General features: G+C 36.7%; 1 protein-coding gene across 1 annotated transcript; it reads left to right on the top strand.

Moving 5' to 3' along the window:
* Positions 1 to 18,635: 18,635 nt before the first annotated feature.
* Positions 18,636 to 25,276, top strand: LOC135711598 (pro-resilin-like). The gene is made up of 3 exons (XM_065234473.1): positions 18,636 to 18,709; positions 18,835 to 18,971; positions 24,346 to 25,276. Exons 2-3 carry the CDS (start codon positions 18,966 to 18,968, stop codon positions 24,829 to 24,831), a joined length of 492 nt encoding a protein of 163 aa, XP_065090545.1. The 5' UTR covers positions 18,636 to 18,709; positions 18,835 to 18,965; the 3' UTR covers positions 24,832 to 25,276.
* The last annotated feature ends 401 nt before the right edge of the window (positions 25,277 to 25,677 follow it).

Here is a 25,677-nt window from a genome sequence, read left to right as displayed (position 1 = left end):
GAATCGAGGCAACTGTGTACGTCTTTCTAACATATATTATCAAGGCAAATGCTTGCATGTGTAGGTGATAGCATATACAGAACACGGAATAGAAAAAGATTAAAAATCATTGCATCGTCTGCAAGGTAAACTTTTAACATTCGCTGCTATGTTCATGAACAGAGGATGATAGGAAATGCAACTAACATTCATTATAATAATTTTTTGGTTTATGTGTACTACGATAGCTAAATTTATAGAATTTTATATGGTGTCATTTGAATGCATATGGTGTCATTGTTTGAATTTTTTGCTACAGTTTTCCTAGTGAAGTAGTTCTAGTATAAAGGCTGAGCGAGACATATCCTGTTACGAAGCTACTTCAAGATAGAGAAGCAGATTCATGCCGTCTCAAACTCCTTGCAAACTCCGATCATGCTTGGTATGCAAATGTTCAATACCGGTCATAGAGATAAATTAAACATTAATTGCTAACCAGATACCAAGATTAGAACATCTTTGAATATCGAGGTTAGTCTGTAAAACTTTAAGATCTGAATCCATACCTCTCACTTCTAAATCATGAGTTCAAATCTCACCCGCATAAAGCACGAATGATCCGAGAGTGTGAAAATTATTATAAATAAAAAATACTTTCCATGTAAGTTTGCTAAGCATGCAAATCAATCTCAAATCATCCCCTTGGAATCCTGTAAAAGTTCTTTTAAGATTATTTCAAAAATCATCATTGGAATTTCCTTGCATTTCTCTTCTCAATTCCAATCCCCAATTGAGAATAACATATTTTGACCTTACTACATATTACATACTGCATTCTTTAGGGTCAACAATTAAGCGAAATAATAATCTATGCTTCAGTAAGGATTTGCGTTTTATCATGCAATAAAACTTGTGATGGTACTTGGGGTATTTTACCATATTTAACTGTTTCATTAAAACTGGAAAAACTAGGTTAGACACCTGGAAAAAACCAAAAAAACAGGTTTTTAAATTTTTTAATAGATTGGCCAGAGTGCATTTGCTTCAAGTCGGTTATCTTCAAGAAAAATTAGGATGTACATTATTTTCCATTGTCTATGATCTCGAGATTTCACAAATTTTCTGAAGTTTCGAAAAAAATAAGCTCTGATTCCGATATCTTTTCGTCATCTTGAAAGTTTTCCAAGCCTAATATGTTGAAAATGGTATAGGAAACTTTCCAAGCGCTAGAGATTTTTTTAAAAGGCCTGAATTTCGATAAATCTTTTGAAGGCCGGAAGCTTTAGTATCTGCAAACATCGAAAAATAATATAGTAGATCCTTCTTTTTTCAGAAGTTCTATTCCAAGTCCAGATTTTAGATAAATTTAATGTTAAAAATCATGAAATCTTGTCTATATTTTGGAAACATTAAATTTTTCTCGTACTGTGAACCTACATTCTAACATATCGTAAATTATTCTACGCTTTCTTAATTTGTTTGAATTGAAGATCGCGAATTACTAAGTACTAGCATTAAACAAAAAGATGTCCAATATCTCTAAAATGTATACCAGAATTTTACAACTTTTTTGGAGATCGATATTTTTCGAGAAATTTTCCGCGTTCTAGAATAATGATAATTATTGATACGACCCCGATCACTTGTCTAGGTGTCAGAGATTTGAAGGTTTGTCTATGTTGGAAGTTTTACAGAAGATTCTATATTCGAGATCATTGAAATTGCTTGTCTTAAAATTGACATTTTTTTCCAAGACGTTGAACAGTTTTTTTTTTTCTACTTCAACCTAATAATTTTCTATGTTCAATCTTTCACATCCCGAAATTCAACCAATTTGCGATCTGAATCTAAATTCAACTTATTCAACGGTTGGTTTCCAAAAAATCGTGGCAGAATTGAGAATTCCTCTTTGATATAAACATTCCATTATTTGTACATATCCGATCGTAAGACAGAGGTAAAGTGCGGGTTGTATTTAGTATGACGGAAATCAGATATTAACCCTATACTTGGCTCATTTGTCCAAATCCATGTAAAACATTCGAAAATGCTGCTAAACATTCCGAATCAAACACCAAACCGCATAATCGGAATTCTGAATCAACGGCTTCGTCTTCACAAAGGCAACCGCGCAATTCTTCTACAATCTACACAAATTCCTCTCGTTCATATCCACACCGTGTGAGGATCCGTCCATCTTACTGACTGACTGACTGATTGACTGCATAAACCGTTCGCAAGCGCCCATCGTTCTAATCGTGAACAGTTTTTCGCGCCACAGTGCGACCCTCACCAGGGATGCCAGACTTTTTTTTTCCTCTGTTCGGGAAATAACACTACTGCGACCAGTAATTTGATCTATTGTAGTATATCCCGTGTCTTTAGTTTAGTGCATGTCGTATTACTCCATCACTATTGAGAAATGATGAAGTATTCGGTTTTGATACAGTTGTCATTCTTGCCTTCATCGCAAGGAATCGATTCTAATTGAAAGGTCCCGCTATTTATACCCTTCGGGTGCCAGATGGTCATAGAAATGGTCTTCAACAAGATCGAAATGTATTTACATGTCTTCACCGCTACTTTCAAGTTGATCTTTGATCATTTTCAGAACATTAAATATTTCCCATGTTCCAGAATCTTGACCCGAGGATCTCAGTTAATTAGAAAGTATTTTTGAATTGTCCTACATCTCGAAAGCTTGTCAAAGTCTCTGATATTTTTAGTTTTGCAGGCTTTCAGAATCCTGGAATGTTATCAAATGCTAAGAACGGTATCTTCGGGTTTGATATGAATAAGCTATTTGGCTTATTTATACAAAAGTAAATTGGACGTTATTGGAATTATTAAAAAAAATCTCAAATTAATTAAGATTCCGATCTGGCGTAAAATCTGTTCAGATTCTAAGCAATTAAAAATTACAACCATCCGGGAAATGTAAGATTCTATTACAGATGTACATGAAAAGCATGTAGAGCATCTTTCGCAAGATAAACTGTTTTTGCAATGTGGTAGTCGGATGGTTTTTTGAATAATAAAAAAAAATTAAACAAAATTTGTTTCCCCAGATGCACTGCGTCTAGAGAATCATCTTGTGAAGGTTTTATACAAAAATAAGCACTCTGGAAAAAAAAATGCTTTTACGCTGCAGCTCTGCCCCAACATTTGTTGTCTGAAACATATGCAGAGGATGTAATAAATACAACTTTACATTCGATGTAAGAGATTTTGTTTTGCGTGTAGAAACGTTTAGAAATTCAGAACCTTGAAAAAAACTCAAGCTTGAAAAAGTTTAAAGATAATTTGTCCTCAAAATGAAGACATGTCTTCAAATCTGGCATCGCTGAATTCCTCACTCACCGCGGCGTGCGCGCAGCCTTAAACGCAAGTTATTAGAGTGGCTCATTTCGTTAATTAAGTACAATCTCTTTCGTTTGGCTCTCGAGCGCACTCGCGACCACGTCCGTCGCGCACATCTGCTCCGTTCAAGTCGAAGCTGGCTGGGGTGGCTTTACTGGATCAGGTTTAAGGCCTCCGTTTTAGTACCGCGAATGGTTCGCTCTAGAAGCCCGCGAGTATCTGTTGCTGCTTCTGCTGCTGACATGGTGACGGGCGGAGCGGTAGCAACAACATAGTCAACCTGTGCGCGAATATCAATCTTCCAGATCTCGGAGCGCTCGTCGGATTCTTGAAGCACTACTTGGAGTACAAATCGCAGCCGGAGATCACCAAGATGCACATCGGTGATTATTGTTTCGCCTTCGCAGCATTATTGCGATAATGTCGTCACCAACGACTACGACGACGACGACGACGACGGCTACGTTGGGCACAAGCTTTGAAAGCCAGTAGCGCGGCAGCTGATGGACATTCTTTTCCACGGCGGTCGTCGCGAGGAGATGCTCTTGCTTCGAGGTGGGTGTTTCTTTTGGGTAGGTAGGTAATTGGAATGCAGCCATTCGTCGTCGTCGTCGTCAAAACACAGATGATGATCTCGGAGCGGTGTTCAACATCGAGATGGAATGATAAACCCGGCTACTTACTCTGTGTACGAGCGCTTGCTGGTGTCCGAACAGGGTCAGATAATCGCCGATCGGGAATTCAATACCTTTTGACAATTTGTTAAATTGCCAACACTTACGCTAAAGATGATGTTTATGAGTACTCAAATTGATGGGTCAATTTTTGGACAGCTGACAACCAAATCGGGGTCGATCCTACTTTTACCACCCGTTTTTGGGAGCATTTTCAGGTTACACAACTGTCGGAATCATCCAAAGCGGTGAACGTGTAATCTGAGCGGTGAGAAAATCATAAATCCTTCAATATCTTGGAACAAGCAACCAGCACAAGAAGGTGACCAGCGCTATCAAAATGATGTCACCTGAAACTGTTCACCGCATCTGCAAAGGCGAATGATGATCCTCCTTGCATCATCAGATAACATTGTCTTCGGCAGCAAAAACAGATTTAAATTCCCTCCAATTAAGCTTCCAATAAAAGTGCAGTGCGGGTGTGCGCCGCAGTCTGCCCGCCAGATGATTGCATACCGCGTCAAACATAGATGGCAAACAGATTGCTGGCATCAAGAAATGGAGAGGAAAAATCTGGCCGAAAGCGCGAAATGCAAATTATCGGCACCAATGATTATGATGATGATGATAATGATGATGATGATGCTACGATTCTGCCGTTGGCGGTTGTTTTGGAATGCACATTGGTAGGCATGATTGCGGGTAATAAATATATATCATTCGAGCATAAATGGTCGGAACGTTGGAAAACAGAAGTGCTAACATTGCTGTCGATCTGGAAGAATGTGACTGCCTACTTCGCCACGTGCTGTGGGAGATGGAGAGGGATGTGTTGATGAGAATTGAGATTCGATCTGATGGATTGCAGCAGGTGATTGCGCTGACTTGTGCGGGGTGTGAATTTTACCGCAGGCAATTGATTTTCTTGCATTATTTTGATTTTTACTAGCATAAGAGGAAGGTGGAAGTGGTCTCCGTGCACATTTGCTTGTCAGGCTAAGGGAGGTCCCATTATGATATCCATTGGAAAAGAAAAATATGAAATGTTCCCATCATTCGGCCTCCTGAACAACTAAGTCGAAAACAATAATCTTTCATATGACGTGCTGGATCAGATTATTAAGTGGTGGAATCAATTACAGTGCCTTCCTCGTTTTGGCATCATGTGCATTATTCATTCAATTCAATTTAGGATTTAATAAGATCATTAAAGATCGGAAATGGCTGGTAATTCTAATACAAATTACTGATGGAGTCGAGTTACCCAAACCAGGAAGACATCAGGAAGAAATTCCAAACCAAAAAATAAGAATTCCATCAATTTTGTGTTCTTAGAGAACTTCCACAATTATTTTATGAAAGTTTTCTAATTTTATAGACCTGTTGCCTATTTAGCTTTAACATACCTTAAGGTGCTCTGAAATAAACCCTTATTTAAAAAAAATCGCTGAAACAGCCATCAAACGAAAGCACAGGTTCCCTTTCATATGAGGCTGGTATCGAAATGTTCTATCGGGGTATTGAATTCTTGTATCCAATTATTTTTTAAGAACACTCTAACGATTACAAATTCGCATACTTCTACTAAATACTCAGTTCCTGACTTTTCATAGTTCCATGATACTTTCCGTGGATAGGTCATTTTCATACTTAAAGCCCCAGCGCAGGCTCATCGACGAGAACGAGGTGGACATTTCTCGAAGCGATGTTCCTGTAGCAAAAACTCTATCAAACTATGGCAATATCCACTCGGTTTCGACCACAGATGACGCATAGAAGAACTTCAGATCGCTTATGCTAAAAGAGGTCCTTTTTCTTGAATTATCTTGTGTGAGTCTGCTAGTCTGATTGATTAATCCAATACTTACTACTAAAATACCTCAAATACAGTTATACCTCCATTTATTTTGTGGGTGGTACCGTCTACCCACCACTATTTTTCAGCTGTCCTTTAACCAGTAGATTTTTTTTTAGATAACTAGTTTATGGTTGACACTTGTCACAACAAATCAATCAGCGTAATTGGTTAAAGAACAGCCGCGAAAAAGCGGTGGATTAACGGTACCACTGACCGCATGAATGGAAGGATTACTGTACTAGGTTCTATGTCGCATCCTTAATGCAACAAAACAATTAACCATTTCCCAAACTGCTAGTTCTAGCCAGTGCGGATAAAAATAATTTCTTTTACAATCAAATTAGCTGAATACATATATTATAAATTAACACTATGGTTCACTCTTCTATTATCCCCGATTTTTCCCGACACTAGCGGCACTAGTGACACTAAAGGTGACTATTACACTGTCAATTGAGCTCTTAGCAGTTGACAGCTCAATATGAACAAGGTTATCAAGAACAACTCACAGCTGAGTAAAACCAAATTTTATAAATTAGTAATATGGTTCAGCATTTCGCAAAATTACCAGTTTTAAATCATATAACAACTTTATTCATATTGTAGGTTATTGCAAAACGGAATCTAATATGTATTAGAAAAAAAAAAACAAGATTAGTCTAATGTGAATAATATTTAATCTTAGATGTTTGTTATAAGTTGAGAGCCGTTAAAATGCTCACTACAGAAGCGTTTAAAGCCTACACGCTATTTGAAAATTACTTAAAATTGAGTAGAGTCCACCCTGTTCAGTCAACACTGAAACTTCCAACTTAAAGATGGGTACACATGTGTTTACCCAGATCTAGGTAAACATACTTTTGATGCAAACTGGGTAAAGTTTACTCAAATGTTGATGTTTTCAATCGGGGACCCAAGTAACAATCTAAGTACTTGGAAGATTTATTTTAATTTTATCATTGTTTTATCATAGCATCCCTTGCAGCCTGTGGTTTTATTACGGTTTTGAGTGTTTGGCATAATATCAGGCCGTTAAGTCGTCTATAAAACTGTTTTATGACCACTAAATTAAAACTCGAAGTTCATAGTTTTAACGATAGCTGTAAAGTGGTTCTGCATCACTACTTATAACTGAAGAATAAAACCAGAACAAAACATGCAATAATGTTTTATGGCATACTTTTTATGACCGAAATAAAACTTAAATCACTCTTATACCTTCATTAAAGCCTCATTACAACTATCATCTTTATCAGAGGCTCAAGATTCACAATAACAAAAAATACTCTGAAATTTTTTACCAATATAAAAAACGTCGAAAATGAGTGCGTGGAAATTGAATAAATCGAGTGCCTTCAGTGCTTTTGAACACGATGAAGATGAGACGATTGCCAATATGAAACTCCTGCGGTGAAAGAGCTCTTAAAAATATTGAACAAGCGGCGTTCCGAAACACTTCCGAAAGATCCATGAACCCTTCTTAAAACTACGCAGTCCGTTTCACTAAATCCGGTTGGATATGGCCAGTATTGGCATCACGGCTTTAAACCTTGTATTGTAAAAGCTTTTAGTGGAACCAATGAGCAATTCTTACATCTTGATTACAAGAGAAAATAGGAGGATCGCTTGGAATGTTGACTTTTTGACAGGTTGCCAAGGTTTTGTTTTGTTTTGATTCGCTGTCCCTAATAAAACCAGCAAGCTAGCTACAGAGCTAACATATAACTTAACGCTCTCAAGTTGGACTAGGAAATGCTAAAATTCAACCATTAGTTTTATGTTATGCTTTAGAATACCAATCTAGGAGAATATATTATATTGAGGCATTTTTAGTTATAACGAAAAAAAATTTCGCCGTATGAGAAAAATTTCACACAATATGAATGATTACGCTCTAATTGATAGGCGATAAAACACTTACATACATCTATGCATAATTAAATAATATGTGACTGGTTATTGTTCAACAGTAATAACAGTTTTGTACTAAATAGATAATCTTTTAATGATTCCTTAATGTAAGGTGCTAATGTAGACAAATTAAAAATATCCATATACTTTAATATTCATATGGAGCGCCATATATATGATATATAATAATCACCATAAATTTTGCACGGCATGCTCTAATCATCTTATTTTCAATATACAACAATATCAGCTATTATTACAAACTTACGTTGGTCACGATTTCACATCAAACATCGAAAGAATAAAACCACAATAAAATATTTCTCAATATAAACTATCATCCAAATAAGCCCAAATTAAAACCATTAAGGTTGTCAAAATGTTTGCGTATCATGTTTTATCGACTTCTTCAGGAGCGATTTATGGGGTTGTTATATATTTTTATGGTAGTAATCAAAAGGTTGTTAAAAATTTTAGACCAGGAGGAGGATTTATGCTTTAATTTTTAACAACCACGTGTAGAGTGCCATAAAACTGACATAAAACGTATGCTCCTAAGGTAGTTCGCATACCAAGTTTTAATGATTGCATTAAAACTGGGCCAATTGGCCAATTGGTTTACAGGAGGTTTTTAAAGCAATGTGGTCGTCAGTGAAGGTTTTATAATTTGGTTATATCAACTGCATTAAAACTTCAATAAAACAAAAATTGTTGATTGGGTAAACTTTAGCCCATTTGGATAGATATAAAAAGCCGAGTCCCACTGCAGAAGAAGAAGTTGATCCTCTTCGTCACCGAAGGATACAGTTTTTTTTCTAAATCCAGGAGTGACTGGAAAATATAAGTAATTTTTTTTTTTTGCTTTGATTTGTTTTCCGTCGATCTTGTTTTCCGTACTGAGTACAAATGCTACCGACGCCAGTGAGTCAGCTCCCACACATGGACACTACCTATCGACCCATCAACTCATGCTATCAACTCACAATGCTATTACTGAAGAAATCCGCGATATAATCCGTTAATGAACTAAACAATCTTTGACAATCATTCGGCAATATTATTATTTCGTATTATTTATACGCATATGCCTCTTATAATCGTCACTTAGAAACAGAAAATAGTGGGTAAACTTATATTTTGGAATCATTAATACATATTTTATATATTGATAGTAATTATAACTGACTATATATAATTCTGCTATGATGAAAAACTTCGCACATACCACTTTTCACTAACATATCAAAATATAACACACGTTGATATAAATATCAACCATTGATATAATTGTGTTATAATTTTGTTATGCCCTTCTGATCGGGATAGGTATTGTTGGAGTCGGAGTGACGTGTAGAAACCGGAAATTGAAGTCTGACATTATTCCGAAATCCAACAAGGCGGCTTCCGGTTACAGAAAAATAGAAAAATACTGTCAAATACCCCACAAATATGGATATCTTTGAAATCGGACTGACGTTTAGGTACCGGAAATTCATGTTTGTCACTATTTTGATATCCAAGATGACAGCTTCTAGTTACGGAAAAACTTGGAAATTTGGTCAAATACCCCACAATATGGGTATTTTTGGAAGTGGAGTGGCATGTAGAGAACAGAAAGGCATAGGCCTTGAAATTCAAGATGGCGGCATTCGGTTACAGAAACACTGGGAAATACTGTTAAATACCCTACAATATAGGTATTTTTTTAATCGGGGGGACGTGTAGGTACCGGAAATCCATGTCTGATGCCATTTTGAAATCCAAGTTGGCGGCATTCAGTTACAAAAAAACTGACATGGATTTCTGGCTCCTATATGTCACTCCGATTCCAAAAATACCAATATTGTGGGGTATTTTTAAAATATTTTCTAAAACCTCTTTTACAAAGTAAATCCCAAACAACGAGTTTTCTTTTTACATAGTAAATACCAAATAACGAAGTTTTTTTAACGCACTAATTCGATTCACGAACCTCCGGTTTGGCTCGTAAATACAGGTTCCAGTGTAACTTGGCCAATAATCAATGGATTTTGATGATTTGTATGTCGATCGATTCGGCAGTTTTATAAGATTTGTGTGGTATGTCACACTTAATAAATGATAAATATTTAAATAGCTAAAAATTAAGAAATATGAAAACATTCAAATTTGTCATACAGTTTCTTCTACCGCAAGGTGCTCACCCCTAGCACAGCCATCAGAAAGTTGGTCCCTAACAGCACAAGTCGAGCCCGCATAATCATTCAGCGTTGCACGTTGGACGTAGCATTTTTTTCTATTCATACACCTACATCAGCTAAATACAGAAATAAATGATAATACAAATGCTTAATTAAGCGAAACGTAAAAATTTGACTGCATTCAACGTTTGGCTGCCGAGTGATAAACAGGGGTGTTCGTTGTGTTGCACACTGAAAACGACACTAACTCAGAGAGTGAATAACTTTTACTCAGTTGTGAGTCACTTTTACTCATTCGTATGATTTTTTTCTTAAAGCGTAGGTTATTCAATGCATGAGTAACCTACGATTTAAAAAAAATCTCCATGCGAATCAGTAAAAAAGACTCATTCTCTGAGTTATATTAATTTTCAATGTATTTAGCTTACCATCTCGGCTGGAAATTGGATATTGGATAGTCAAGCTCAGTGTGCAATTTGCATCAAATTCCATGTTTTAACTTGACAGCACGGCCAGAAAGCAGGTTTCTGTATTTAGTGAAGTTATTCGCATGGACAATACCTATCGCATGATTGGCCTCTTAGTTTAGAATTCACTCACCATTCAGCGCTAGTAACATTTTATTCAAAAGGCTTGCTTAAGCAGTCTACATTCACTGAAAACGAATCTTATTCAGAGAGTGAGTCATGTCAGTTCCTCATGTGATGAGTGACCAACGCTTTAAGAAATGTATCCTTACGAATAAGCAAAAGTTACTCACTCTCTGAGTTGGTTTCGTTTTCTGTGCTTCGACTAGATAGCAGATTACTATCTCTAGTAATGTTTTTCAGATGGATCACCGGGAGAAGTCCGTGAATTTCGATGAAGAACCGGGAAAAAATATACTTCGTCCTCTCTTTGTAAAATAATAATCTTTTCAATCTTTTAATCTTGAAATGAAAAGTAATTTGTATTACAAAATTGCATGCAATTAGCTGAGCAACAGCTTTTCCGATGAAAATAAAAAAAAAATATTATTTCAATTAAATAAGGACCACCCTAGTATTTATTGGATCCAATATCAGGGCCTAACTTTAAGCAACAACTTTTTACAAAACATATTTTCTCTTAAGTTTCAATTCACGACTTTTTTTTCCCTTGATTTGTTTTCCGCCAATCTTGTTTTCCGTGCTGAGCACCATTGCTACCGACGCCAGAGAGGCAGCTCCCACACCTGGACCCTACCACCCATCAACTCATGAACCGGGGACCAACAGCTTTACTTCCGTGATCAGAGATGTTATGCCTCACAAACATCCCGGCGGCGCCGACTGGGATTGAACCCAGGTCTGCTGGAGTGAGAGGTAATCACGCTTACCACTACACCACCGGCGCCCCTCATTTTTTTTACGACTGTAAATGCATATTTCCTGCTAAACTTCCATTCTGGGCCACTATGCAGTATTGCCAAACTTTATTTTCGCGTTCAATTTTCTTCCCTGGAGTTGAATAGGCATTCAGCTTGTTTTTGAAATCGCATGTTATTCGAGGTGTCGCATTAACGATTTTACATAAAATTAACTACAAATTTTTGATTTTATCTCTTAGAATTATAAGAAACATCACTTAATTGTCTCTAGAGGCATTGAACCAAGTGTGTGCTGGTATTCGGCAATTTTTACTCTCGCCTAATTTTAAAAAATGGCGTATTCGATGATTTTCAACACAGCAAAAAAATAATTTTGATATCACATCAAAGTGGATGCGCTACAATCATGTCGAAAATTTCAAGTAATTTTTATAACCACATAAATAAACAAATGCAGTAAAAGCAGCGTAATATCAGTTCATGCATTGTATTAATGATAATTTTGTCCTTTTTAGCAAGTAATATTACACCATATTTTCGACATGATTGTAGTGCATCCACTTTGACGTGATATCAAAATTATTTTTTTGCTGTGAATAAATCATAGCACCAAAACAACTCATCTAATCGAAATGACGTTTGAGATAAAGTTGTAGGAAACGGGTTGGCCTTTTTAGAAAAAAAATTACACAAAAATTAAAATCCTCAAATTTTTTCTCGACCTTCTCCAATTTGCATGAAAGTTTCCATAACTGATTTTTACGGGCAATCATTCACATTTTTGCAAAAAATCTGCCATTTTGGATCTTGCATTTTTCCCCCGCAGTAAAAAAATATACCAGGGCCCTCAAGGATGGTAAAACTGGCTTGAACTGTAAATATTTGGTGGTCGTACAGTTGAAATTTTGCCATAGTGCCGTAGAGGTCACTTTGCTACCGCAGTAAAAAACAACGGAATTTGTTACAAGCTGGTATACAACATTTCAGATTCAGGCGATATTGCACTTAAATTAATATGAAATGTCGTGTAAATTCACGTCACATTTAGCTTTAGCAACGGGTGCCCATAAATCGCAGAGATTATCATGAATTTATCAAACGGTGTACAGTAACTTCATGAATAAGTAAATGAAATCTGATAAAACGGGCATCCTTCAGTAGATAAACTCTTAAATATCATGATACAAGCATATTGAACTGAACTTAAAAGGAAATATATTTTACTTAAATCATCTGTATACAGCACACAAAAATCTGAATCATAACCGTTCAGCTAGGACAAAAATCTAGTAAAAACTACTAGAAGCTAAGGCAAAAACCTGGCTAAAATTATTAATTGTTGTTTTGAGTGATATTAGGCATAAAAAAAACAAAAAAAAGTATAAAAACTATTAAACGAATAAACTTTACAGAGCCGAGATATCCTTTCCATTAAAGGAACTGGCCCGAGTACTCGCGGTTGTCTCGAGGTTAGTGGAGATTTACAATTTTTTGGATAGGAAAAGGGAAGAAGGAGGTTTGAAATGTGGTTTACGATACAAATATTTAATTAATGTTAAAACATGAAATTATTTCTATTCATCTTGAAAACAAACATTGAACAAAAAAACCCACCCGTACAAAATACAAACTAAACACAAGGTTAATCAAACTTACAATCTAAGGTTAAAATTCTTAAAGTAAACATATAGGAGTTTCATAAACTCCAGATCGCGTCTAGCCAAATAGTTAATATTGAATTTGAGAAAAATTTTAAAACAACAACAACAAATGAGGATGAAAATTTCCCAAAATTCATATTGTTTTCATAAGGCTCGCAAATGCCGATCTGGACAAGTCCGGATGAGCTCTCATCAATAATGTGTTCATTACATGTGTTTCATTCGCCATATAATCGCATCTCGCAAGATTTGACAACTTTTTTAACAACGAAAAAGTATAAAAATGCTTGAAATTCACATTTGAGTCCAGTGAGTATCCAAAAAAATATACTGTTGAGATCATTATGCATTAAATACAAGCATCAGCATTAAATACAAGGGTCTCATTTCCTGAATAATACTGTCTTAATTATGTCAATGCTTAAACACTTCCCAAAATGTGTGAACATCATTTTTAACGTATTTGTGTGTGCATACAACAAAACATATGCAAGTGGAGCCCCAGGCTGAAAGCCTCCCTAATAAAGATAAATTAATTAATTAACAAAACATGTACAGCAACATAAAGGGTGTACTCGATAAAAATGGCACACACATATTTACTCACCAAATTTAAACCGATTACCGTTAAACGGGGTATCTTAGATAATGCGGGTATCTTTGATAGTATAATGTAAAGATTAAATTTACTCGGGTTGTTATTCTACTTTGCTCGGGTAATTGAACATTGAAAACGAATATTACTCTGAGAATGAGTCTCTTTTACTGATTCGTATGGAGATTTTTTTTAAATCGTAGGTTACTCATGCGTTGAAAAACCTACGCTTTCAGAGAAATTCTCATACGAATGAATGAAAGTGACTCACAACTGAGTAAAAGTTATTCACTTTTTGAGTTAGTTTGGTTTTCAGTGTGCAACGCAGCTAACACCCTTGTTAACCACTCGGCAGCCAAACGCTGACTGCAGTCAAACTTTCTACGTTTAGCTTACTTAAGCATTTGGATTATCATTCTATGCCCCTTATTTTTTTCTGTATTTAGCTGATGTAGGTGTATGAATAGAAAAAAATGCTACAATGTCCACGCTGCAGCAAACAAGTTCAAGGTCAACCCGTCCAACGTGCAATGCTAAATGATTATGCGGCCTCGGCTTGTGTTATTAGGGATCAACTGTCTGATGGCTGTGTTAGGGGTGAGCACCTTGCGGTCGAAGAAAATGTATAAGAAATTTGAATGTTCCATATTTCTTAATTTTTAGCTATTTAAATATTTAACATTTAGAATGTGTGACATATCACACAAATTTTATAAAATCAACACACAAATCATCAAAATCCATCGATTACTGGCCAAGTTATTAACATTTAAAGTCTGACCAATTTTCGTTGCATTTCCCGGGAAAGATTGACACCCTTCCCGAAAGAAGTAGTCCTACGCAGTGCTGCAAAATTTTTACAATACACGGTGATACTCAAAATTCTGCTTTGGTCAGTCGTTTGAGCTAACAGTCATCATCAAGGCAAACCATGTCAATTGTCAGTAGCATTTTTGTTAGTGACGAACATGTGCTGATTTGTTTATTAGCTAAATTTGAAATGAAATTAAATGGCTTGAGCAAAACAATTACATGGAGCCATTAAAGTGAATAAGCATCTACGTCCTGAACCGCTTGGATAACAATAATGTGTCTCAGAATGCAAGAAATTACACTTTCTGTTACCAGGTGAATCTTTGTCATTGACGAAAAAATGAATGAGATTTTGACAAAGATTTTTTTGGGGATCAAGTCTATCATTGACTTTGTGAAAAACAATTTTGTCAATATCGCGCAAAAGTCTGTCAATGACAATGACAAATCTCAGCACTGGTCCTACGTAAATTTTATGTTTTTTTTTTCATTTGAATAAAAATAAGAATCATATTGTCAAAATTTAAAAAAAAAATATCTTTTAAATTTTCAGAAATAAAAAATATACCGTATTCAGCAAAGCTGTTGCTTAGGTACTTTCAAGCAACCTTGCAATTTTATTTATTTTTTCCTCTCTTGAATTGATCGCAACTTGCCTTAATTGACTAATGCAGTTTAAAAAAAGAGATTTCTCAAGAGTGATTTAAAATTTCTCAGAAAAGTTGACCTTTAGATAACTTTTAGGACTTCTGAAGATGCAGAAATCAACTTCACATTGATCACCTTTTTAAATATAATAAGAAATATCTTCTATATGCAAAGAGCTACAGACGATGTTTCACAGAAAAATATGCATCTCATGATGTTGCAAAAGTCTCTCTTATATGAATTTCATAAAAAACTTTAATTTAAAAAAAAAAATCACGTTTGTTTTATAACTAAGACGGTTGGTGTCTTGCGTTTAGTTTTTCCCTAAAGATCCCCCTCAAATTAATTGATATTCAAACAGTAACTTTTTTATTTTTTGAAAATAAGGCATATAATAACTGTTGCGTATGCAACGATGGAAACGCTTTTCCGAAATAGTTACCCTGTTTATTTTATACAGCGATTAAAATTTTCCTACAATATTACAATTTTAATTAGGTATCAATAGGGGGTTGCATAAGCTTCATCGTACTCACGTTTGTAAATTCCATATAATTTCCATACGATCGATTCTTATGTAAAAGCTACGTACACCTGGTTATGCGACCCCTGTGCGACTACTGGTTTACTAATTTGTGTTCTATTGTTAAGTTATAGCGAATAGTTTTAAGCTTTTCATCTAGATGTAGTTCATAAGTATTTACCTCGAGATAATGTAGACGTAACCTTTGCAAAATTGATCGGTATCCTATAAGTTAACCTATAAATCTTTTAGTTTTAAGTTCATGTTTTTCATATTAAATTTATGAAGCGCTCTTGCCGTATAAACTTAGAATAAGCCTCAAATTATATAAAGTTGAGATATTCACTTAGCAATTATATTTAGTATTAAGAATGCAGGAAAACTGGCACGTGCGGTTGATCTTCAATTGTTTAATTGCACCCGTCATCCGACGACATCAATGACAGTTCTCTGTCCCATCACAGCAACCAACTTAAGTACAACAACGCAAATTCATCGGGGGACAGGACTGCTAATCAATGAGTCTCCAGAGTAGGTGCGGCGTTGCCCGTATGGTGTACGCAAACATTATAATGTTGAGATCATTATCCATATATATCTGAGTCTTAATTATGTCAATGTTTAAACACTTCCCAAACTGTGCAAACATCATTTAACATATTTATGTGTGCATACAAAACATGTATAGTAACATTGACCATTATTTGGACCAGGTTTTTGTTATAGTAACTCCTCTGTTTGTCGCGTGAAATCTCGTCTGGTTTAATTTTGAGCTATGGTTGGCAAAAACAAGGAAATTGATTAATATTGTGTACAACACTGCTAAAGTATGCGGTATTGCGCTTAAATTTACATGAAATATCGTATAAATTTACATAAAATTTAGCATTAAATACGCGAGCTCTATGTATTGCAGAAATTAACATTTGAGCACCTTAGTTAAGGAACTGTATCACCAAGACCGATGCAGTGCGTTCATTTCCCACACACTTAGAAATACCTAATTTTACACGTGACGGAATCCATCTTTGACATAAAGGATGAGACATAAACAAACATGGCATGTAAAATTAAGTGCTCCGAGACTGAAAAGTTCAGTACTCGACGAAAGGTAAGTTTGATTGAGCTGAATTTTGCATCTATTATGACTCAATTCTATGTCAAAATTGACGCTCGTATATGTCAGTCTCAGGGAACCTAAATTTACATGACTTTTTCTAAGTGTGCAGTTCGATGTAAAAAAAATCTATTGGATTGAAAAGTTTTTCGTCTTCCCAAGGAATCGAGAATCATTGCGTTTGCCTCATAATATACAAATTCATATGTATTGGTTGGCAAAGAAAGCACTCAATTAATAACTGCGCAAGTGCTTCAAAGAACACTAAGTTGAGAGCCGGCAAAACACTCGCATAAAAAGCGTCAAAAAGCCAAAAGGCGTACACTGGCTCTTAAAAGGTTATTTGGGAAATACTATGGGAAATTCAATTATTTTGTTCACCTGGTCCTAGCCTTTTGCTGTCTAATTTAATAGGAAAATTTCTCAGCTTCAACTTTGCTGACGACCACTTTTTAATGAACTAATTAATTATTATGCTGTTGATCTCTATTGGGTATGAAACACTGAAGAAGTTATTTGCCAGATTTATTACACCATTAATCACTGAAATAAAAAAGCCGTTAAAGTATCCAACTCCCACTTCAGGGTGGTTGATATATGACAATTGTGACAAACCAGCTTGAATCATGCTCATATTTAAGCTAATACGAAGACAACAGTTCCGGGTACCACCAAAATGAGCGTCTTAGTATAATCTAAATCCTTCATTTTTGGCTTTGGAATCATGTCAAAGCTTAACGTCCAAAAGCAGCAAATCATGTGGTTCGACAATGCCTAATAAGCTCTAGTAGAAGGTAGTGATCTGCTTGTTGTAATAACCTGCCCTGGGCTACGATGGATTGACGATCGCACTGAGTATTAAAATTAGTTCATCTTGTTCCTAATGCGACGCTCGATGAACTGAGGAATTTCATAATCGAACAATTCTCCATGCTCAACCTGGGGCCGCACTGTCAACCTATAATTACCGCCGGTGAATCTTTATTACATCACTCCAGCCCATGCATGCACAGCACAGCATAAACTGCTGCACTAAATTTAATTAACGACCCATCTCCGAGCCCACGGTGCGCAAATTCCTTTCATTTAGCGCTCTCGATTCCTAATCCTTGTGACCTCCGCGTTTACCACAATCACCCACCACACGACCGCTACCAGGGTCATCGTCACACACACACGTCGTCATCTCCCTGCAGCCACCCCGTCGAGGATCGTCCAAGTCAGTCAGTCAGTCAGTTAGTGCTTTCGCTCTCTGTGATCATCTGCTCCAAGAAGAACCTTCACCACCTTCAACCGATCGTTACCGATATTCCACGTGCGCTCTCGCTCTCACGGATCCAAGCATAACTTCTCACCAAAACGCATCGTTCGAGGTAGACGTGCCCGAGAGAGGATCTTCCCAGCATCACGAAACAACAGCAGAAAAAAAAACTGTCTGGGCTAAAAATATGAACTAATTTTTTCCTCGTGCTCGACTCGTTTCACTTTCAACCCCCGACCGAGCACAGGCTCTCCTCTCTCGAGCGCGGGAACTTGCAGCTTCACTCTCACTTTCGATGGATCCCGCATGTGCTTGGAGCTCCGCCGCATGTTGTCGTAGGTTGGTACAAAGAAGAAGCATCAACCACGATCGAGCCTCCGATCGAGCAGCCAACCACCCAGCCACCCACCCACCACCCACTTGGGGGCCACTTGAGAGCTCTTGACGGCTGTTGCTGCTGCTGCTGCAGCTTCTTCAGGTGATCTATTCCGCTACCATCGAATTTCCGAGCGTTTGAGGACGGGTTGCGCTCGCGTTTGCCATCGTGTGCGTATGTGTGTTTGTGTGTATGCGAGAGTATTTTTTTTTTATTTTCGGGGGGCCGTTCTCCTAGAGCAGCTGGAGCTCCTAGCTTCGGACCCCAAGCGAAGGCAAAGGCAGATTCCCTCGATGTGGTTTGTATAAATACGGCCGAGATGATTGTATCGAATCATACACAAATCAACCATCCTTTAGAGTACAAACAACCAGCTTCTCAAGCCTAGAGCTGTTTTCTTCTCAAGTGAGTTTTGTTTGGATTTTCCAAAATGTGTTTGAGAATTTTGTTTGGATCTTCGAAGAATACTAGTGCTAATTCGGTTTCTAACTAACGGTTTATTCTTCTGTGTTCTGTCGGTTTCGTTCCAGATCAATTAGTTATCATCCATCGAAGAAGGATATTTTCCTCACCACACACCAACGTCAGCACCATCGACTGCAACAACCACCAGTGTGTTCTTTTCCAGTGTTCTAGCCACAAACAGAAACCAATAGCAATCATGAAGGTATTTACGAGTTTTATCATGGAATGGAAACATGTGAATCAGAGACTGATACAAAGGCTACCGAAAGTGCGACGAAGCAATGTTTGAGCGGTGAAATGGGGCAGTTCTGATAAGTTCAAAGACACTGAGTGAAAAGCGACTGTGAAAAGCGTGGGATTTGTGCGGCAAAGTTGAAATGCGGTGCTGCGTTTCTTCCCAAACTGTTGCAATTTGTGAAGTGATAGAATTCTAATGTTCCGCAGAGTTCTCTGTTGAAAATAGTTCTTGTAACACACGAATCAACTCGCATTAGAACAGTTTATTGTTAATGCGATAATTTCAGTAATTTTCATTGATTTCATCCAAAATGTTTCAAATTGTTCACAGTCTGCTGTTTTAACTCAATTGTGGAAGGAACTGTGTTCTCAAAGGCAAAACAGCCTTCCAAATTCTTTCATGGTTCTTAACACTCCTAACAAAAACAGCAAGAATTTTAACTGTCTTACTAATGAAGTTTAAAGTTTCTCAACGGAAATAGTCATATAACGGAAATTTCATTTTAAAAAATGTTTTGAATTGCAATATTCCACATATTTTTTTATTTAAAGAGCAGTTTCATGCTAATTAACATTAAATTTGGCTTTATTGTGTTTTATGATCAATCATTCACATTTTTGCAGTTTTGAATCTTTTTAAAAAAAAATGGCAAAACCGATATTTTTCAACAAATTATAGCTCGAAAATGTCACTTCCAATTGAAATGACGAAGATTCGAAATGGGTTCAACACATAAATGACTGAAATTTGCCCACTTAAATATTTTTAGAATTATTAAAAAGCTAATAAAACATGCCTCAGTTAAACACTTTAAAATTAACAAAAATCATTTAACAACAACTTTTGGACTATCTTTTCAACTTTTTGATTAAACAATGTTTTGCGAAAGTTTGCACAGAAAACCATTTTTAAGACTTTCAAAACCGTTTCAACATTTTACAAGTTCAAACATTTAACCAAAATCTCTTATATGAATTTTGTAAATTTTAAAGAATCCAACTTAAAATATTCACAGAAGATTTCATATTTCATAAGTTTTTAAATGAGAAATATTCAAAACATATCGAAGAGGATCGTTTTTCCGTTACTTAAGCTTTAAACATACTTTTGTTTTGAATATTTTTTTCTGTAAAGGAATTCAATCACCATTTCTATTGGTTTCAAATTATGATTTGTTGAAAACGCCATTTTGGAGTGATTTACAGGATTCAAAATAGCAAGTGTTTGACCAAAACAAACAATTTGGCAAAGTTTAATGCAAATCTACGAAGATCGAGTCTGAAATATAATTTAATTTTTTTTTTGTTATTTGACTTCTATATATTTAACAACTACCTACCTTAAAATAATTTCATTGGAATTTACAAAATATAATGCCCTCGTATCACATAAATCATCAACATTGTATCTGAAATTTTAATGAAAGATACAGCAAGATGTTTACACAAATCTCACAACAGTCTCTGCATAACAGTTTAAACAGATTTGATGTTAAAAAAAACTTCCGGTTTGATTTGAAATTATATTCATAAATTACCACAGCTTATTGCAATTGATAAAAGCATCGTCATTTCTTGACTTTAAGGAAAGCGAGTCATTGAAGTACGAAAAAAATATTGATATATTTTCGGAACGATATTTTACTAGAAATCAGAAAATTTAATTTTATGTTTTGGTTTGAATTTAAATGTTTATAGCAAATATTTTCAATGCTCCGATTTTTAATGCTACAAAGCTAATGATTCGAATAAATTAAAAATCATCACTGGAGCTTATGAATTATTTCAAAATTACATTTATTTTAGTCCTTTATTTAAATAGTTTCCAAAATATAAAGATATGAACAGTCTGCACAATATTTCAATCGATTGTGTTGTAAACTAAAGCTCTTCTTCCACCTTACTTAATCATACTACAACAAATTTTCACTTTATATGCTAAATAGGGACTCAAAACTACCACTCAAAGTAAACACGGCCACTCAGAAAGTACAAAAACATGGTTCAAAGCTCAAGCGTTTGTTTTGCAGCGCTTGAAGAAAACTAATCATATTAAAATTTATAAAATCAGAATTTCAATTCATCCTTATTTCATGAATAGATGAGCTGTCGATAAACAATGTTTAGTCCAATGCTGCTACTTAGCTGCCCAAAATTTTATAACAATTAAAACTTTCACAAATTATTTACAATGCACATCAAACTTAAATTGAAAATGTTGCTCAATAAATGTGCATGTATCTAAAAATTCCTACCTAAATACAAGCGTTTGTTTGGCAACGCTTCATCGTAAAATTATCAAACATTTACGAGCTTATGATTCACAGCAAATGGAAATTGATATCGTTTCCCAGTTACAAATTTTCTTTAAATTACTCCCTTTATTCAAGCGTTTGTTTGGCAACGCTTCAAACAATCTTTTCTTTGAACGCAAAGAATAAAATGGTTGAATATTAAATAGAGAGATTCGAAGCTTCATATCAATTACGAAGCAAACATGGCCACTCATGATGATAGTGATGATGATGACAGTGGTCTACCATTCATTGTAGCTCGGAAACTAGTCCGATAGCTGTGGGCTCTCCTCACTGTTGAACTCGATCAAGCTTAATAACCTCTGATTGTCAACAGTAAATCACTGTATTCAGGGCCAATAACAAATGGATGGATTGATTGGCAACTGACCTTTTCATTTCTTTGCGACAGTTAAGAATTTCCTTCCAACAACTTGATTAGCCACTTGGTCAGAAAATGAGCCATCCAACAGGAAGATGCCCCAATGAATTGGGAGAAGAGCCCGCCCTTTGTCCACGAAATTTTGGCAACAAGGAGTTGAAATCTTCACTCTCCCATCTAAAACGCTTTAATTGGGTGCCCTGATGATCCATCCCGAATTTTAGATATATAGTAATATGTAATGTAATAATCAGATAATCAGAAACCTAACGCCTACGACAATATGCGAGTCGATTGAAATTAGCCGAAAATAAATGAGAGTGGTCTACCATTCATTGTAGCTCGGAAACTAGTCCGATAGCTGAGGGCTCTCCCCACTGTTGAACTTGATCAAGCTGAATAACCTCTGATTGTCAATAGCAAATCGCTGTATGCAGATTGCAGGGCCAAAAACGAATGGATGGATTGATAGGCAATTCGCCTATTCATTTCCTTGGGACAGTTAAGAATCTCCTTCCAACAACTTGATAAGTCAATTGGTCAGAAAATGAGCCATCCAACAGGAAGATGAATGGAGAGAAGAGCCCACCCTTTATCCACGAAATGTTAGAAATTTTGGCAACAGGGAGTTGAAACCTTCACTCTCCCCATCTATATTGCTTCAATTGGGTGCCCTGATGATCCCTCATCATCCCGAATTTTAGATACATAGTAATATGTAATGTAATAATCAGATAATCAGAAGCCTAACGCCTACGAAAATATGCGAGTCGATTGAAATCTGCCGGAAATAAATGAAGGCTAAGTTGATTCGTAACATAGATGCGAAGATGCAAAAGTGAGTCAAAGATGTTGACAAGCAGAATTAGAAGTCATGGCCATCAGAACATGGCCACTCATGAAGCACAAAAACACGATTTCAAAGCTCATGCGTTTGTTTTGCAACGCATGAAGTGGACTACTCAAATTCAAATTTATGAAATATTTCAAATCAGAATTTGATTCATGATGAGTCAATAAACAACTTTTAGTGAATCGCTCAAATACATGTGCCCAAAAGTGTTTTAGCATTTATAAACGTTAAATTTACAATTCAGAGCAAATTTTTAATTTATTAGCAGTGTAATAATATAAATCGAAAATATCTAAAAATCATCCCTAAAGACAAGCGTTTGTTTGGAAACGCTTCATCAATAAGAAGTGCTTCCATAGAGCAGCGCTTTCAAAACATCAAATACATAACAATCGGAAAACACTCGCGAGTGTCTGAATCAGACGCTTGGAGATCGAGATTCGGAGTTTGTTCCAGTGTTCAATCAGAAGCGAAGTGAAGTTACTGTTGAAAACTATAAATTGGAAGTATTGCTACCACAACAATGCCTAAAATTGAAATGCTTTCAATCTGATCAAGGCTCTTCCAGAACAACTGGTTAGCTCCTTTAGCTCCGTTTGTCCTTTAAACGAGGAATAAACTTGCTTCCATCTTCTCTGTGAATAAACGACTATTTCAGCAGTTTTGTTTTCCGATTTAAACTGGTAAAATCGGCAACCCAGCCAAACCTGACCAGCTCATTGAATGGACTCATTGGGCTGCTTCTAGAATCACTCATCCGACGGTTCATTGCTACTCCTTTCACTCAAAATACAATGACCAGTTTCCTAATGACTGATACGGCCAATTACTCCCAACAAATTTACTTAAATTTTCAAACCGCGCTTCACAATCTGCCAAAATTCCCATGATACTCATTATCACCTTCTCAATTGAGCCTCATTGTGCAAATTCATCCAAAGCACCGCTTAACAAAACCAACCCGAGCAATTATATCCGCTCCCCGGGAAAAGAAAAGAAAACATCTGTTAACATCCACTTCTACCAATCGCCTGTTTAACAATCAGAAAATTCCAAAATCCAACTCCCATGGCTTCACTCTCTGCTACCGATTTCGGGCGGAAAGAATTGCCCACTGTTTGCGCATTTCACCTCACCGAACGCTGGGTGCATTACCAGCACACTGTGATCCATCCATCCCAAGCGAGATGACTCATCAAAACGATCAAAACACCTGCAAGCAAACAAGCAAAAAATCGCAAAAAGCTCTTGCAAATTCGCACTTGCGCATTATTAACCGGCATCAACAATACCGCGATAATAATGACAACAACAACAACAACAATCACGTACGCGATCCGGTTGGTGTGGCGGCACAGCCGAGTAATTACCGCGCACAAATGAGCAGTTTATTGCACGCTCGCGGCCGTCCGTATGGCTTACTTTGATGGATGGAAAGCTGGCTGGAGGGAAAAATTTGTTCTGTCATTCTCACAGTGCACCGCATGCTACACGATCAACCCATCTTCGCAGGGTTCAAGCCCCAACCAGCTTGATTAGCCAGGCCCCTGTTGTGCTTTTGGATCGGAATTCCACCATGGCTTTGTAAATTTGAACAGCAAAAAAACCGATCTTCCGTTTGTTCAATGACGCAAATCGACGGGTTGAGCTTGAGCAAGGTGACTCCGCTCGAACTGTGCCAGTCTTCAGTTGTATTCTACGCGTTGCATCATTTGCTCAATCGTTAGCGTTCTTTCCTCGCTGATTCAATCGAATCAACTCTGTTACAAGTGTGTAATTCTGATCGGATCTGTTTGTCCCCAATCCGTAGGTCTTCGCCGTCGTCGCATTCGTCTCGCTGGCCGCTCTGGTCGCAGCCGAGCCACCGTCGCCATACAGCAACTACCAACAGGGCGGTTCCAATGGGAATAACGGTTACAACTATAACGCAAACAGCAACGGCTATCCATCTGCCCCATCCGCCCAGTACGGAGCCCCAACGGGAGCTGGGGCTGGCGGTGCCGCCGGTTACAACTATGCCGATGCTAACGCCAACGCTGAACCCGCCAAGTACAACTTCGAGTACAACGTTCAGGACTTCCAATCAGGCAACGATTTCGGACACATGGAATCTCGCGATGGAGACCGCACCGTTGGCCGCTACTACGTCCTGCTTCCCGATGGCCGCAAGCAAGTTGTGAACTACGAAGCCGACCAGAACGGATACCGCCCAACCATCTCCTACGAAGACACCGGTGCCGCTGCCGGAGGATACCCAAACAGCCAGGGCCAGCAGGGTGGATTCCAGGGATACTAAGGTAATGCGCCGACGAAAGATCGAATCGATTGACAAGCACTCACAAAACCCACTCAAGTTATTAGGAACGAATTTAAACTCTAGTTAATTTTTTATAGTGAATTATACTCACTCTTCCTACATTAATTTCAATCTTTACTACCAGCCTACCGGCTGGTAGTTGGCCAGTATTTGCAAACTTCCTTACAAATTTCCTAAACAAAAAAACTATTTTACTTCATAAGTAGTTTAGACACCACTGCTCCATCTGTGAGCAAGCACCAAAACTTCATCCAAAACAAAAAAAAAACAATTTTGACCAATGGCATCGAACACTGGAAGAACGATTTCAAAACGAACACAAACGTATTAAAAATTATACAAATTTTTATTTGCTTATTATGAAATAAGAAAATGCGAACTGCTTTTATAAGAATCATCTTCGCGATGCGCAACCACGCTTCCGAAGTGCAAAGAATCTAAAAAACCCAGTCAGTCCAACGATTGACGATCAAAAAAACATATGTTGTAAACAAAACAAACATATCTTAGTATAATTTTGCAAGCAAGTAGAAAAAAATGTGTGAGGAAAACGATGATAAACTGCCATAAAATGAACATCAACAGCAAAACAAAAACATTAAAGAAAAGTGTCATCGGCTGTCAAAAAAACAAAAACACCCAACAACCCAGCGATGACACTTGAAGCTAGCAAACAACAACAGCAACATCAGCAACCTAGAAGAAAACCTCTGTAAATAAGTAAGCGTTATTTGTACATTTATTGTTTAATTTTCTTTCTTTTGTAACGTAATGTTGTCAAAACGAAGTTAAGAAAAATAAAAACACATGCGAAGGCAACACGAT

The sequence above is a fragment of the Ochlerotatus camptorhynchus genome, unplaced genomic scaffold, assembly GCF_037179485.1.
Source record: "Ochlerotatus camptorhynchus isolate MF236.1 unplaced genomic scaffold, CSIRO-AGI_Acam_v1.1 ptg000434l, whole genome shotgun sequence".
In the NCBI taxonomy this organism is placed as follows: Eukaryota; Metazoa; Arthropoda; class Insecta; order Diptera; family Culicidae; genus Ochlerotatus; species Ochlerotatus camptorhynchus.
This window is presented reverse-complemented; position numbering and strand designations above follow the sequence as displayed.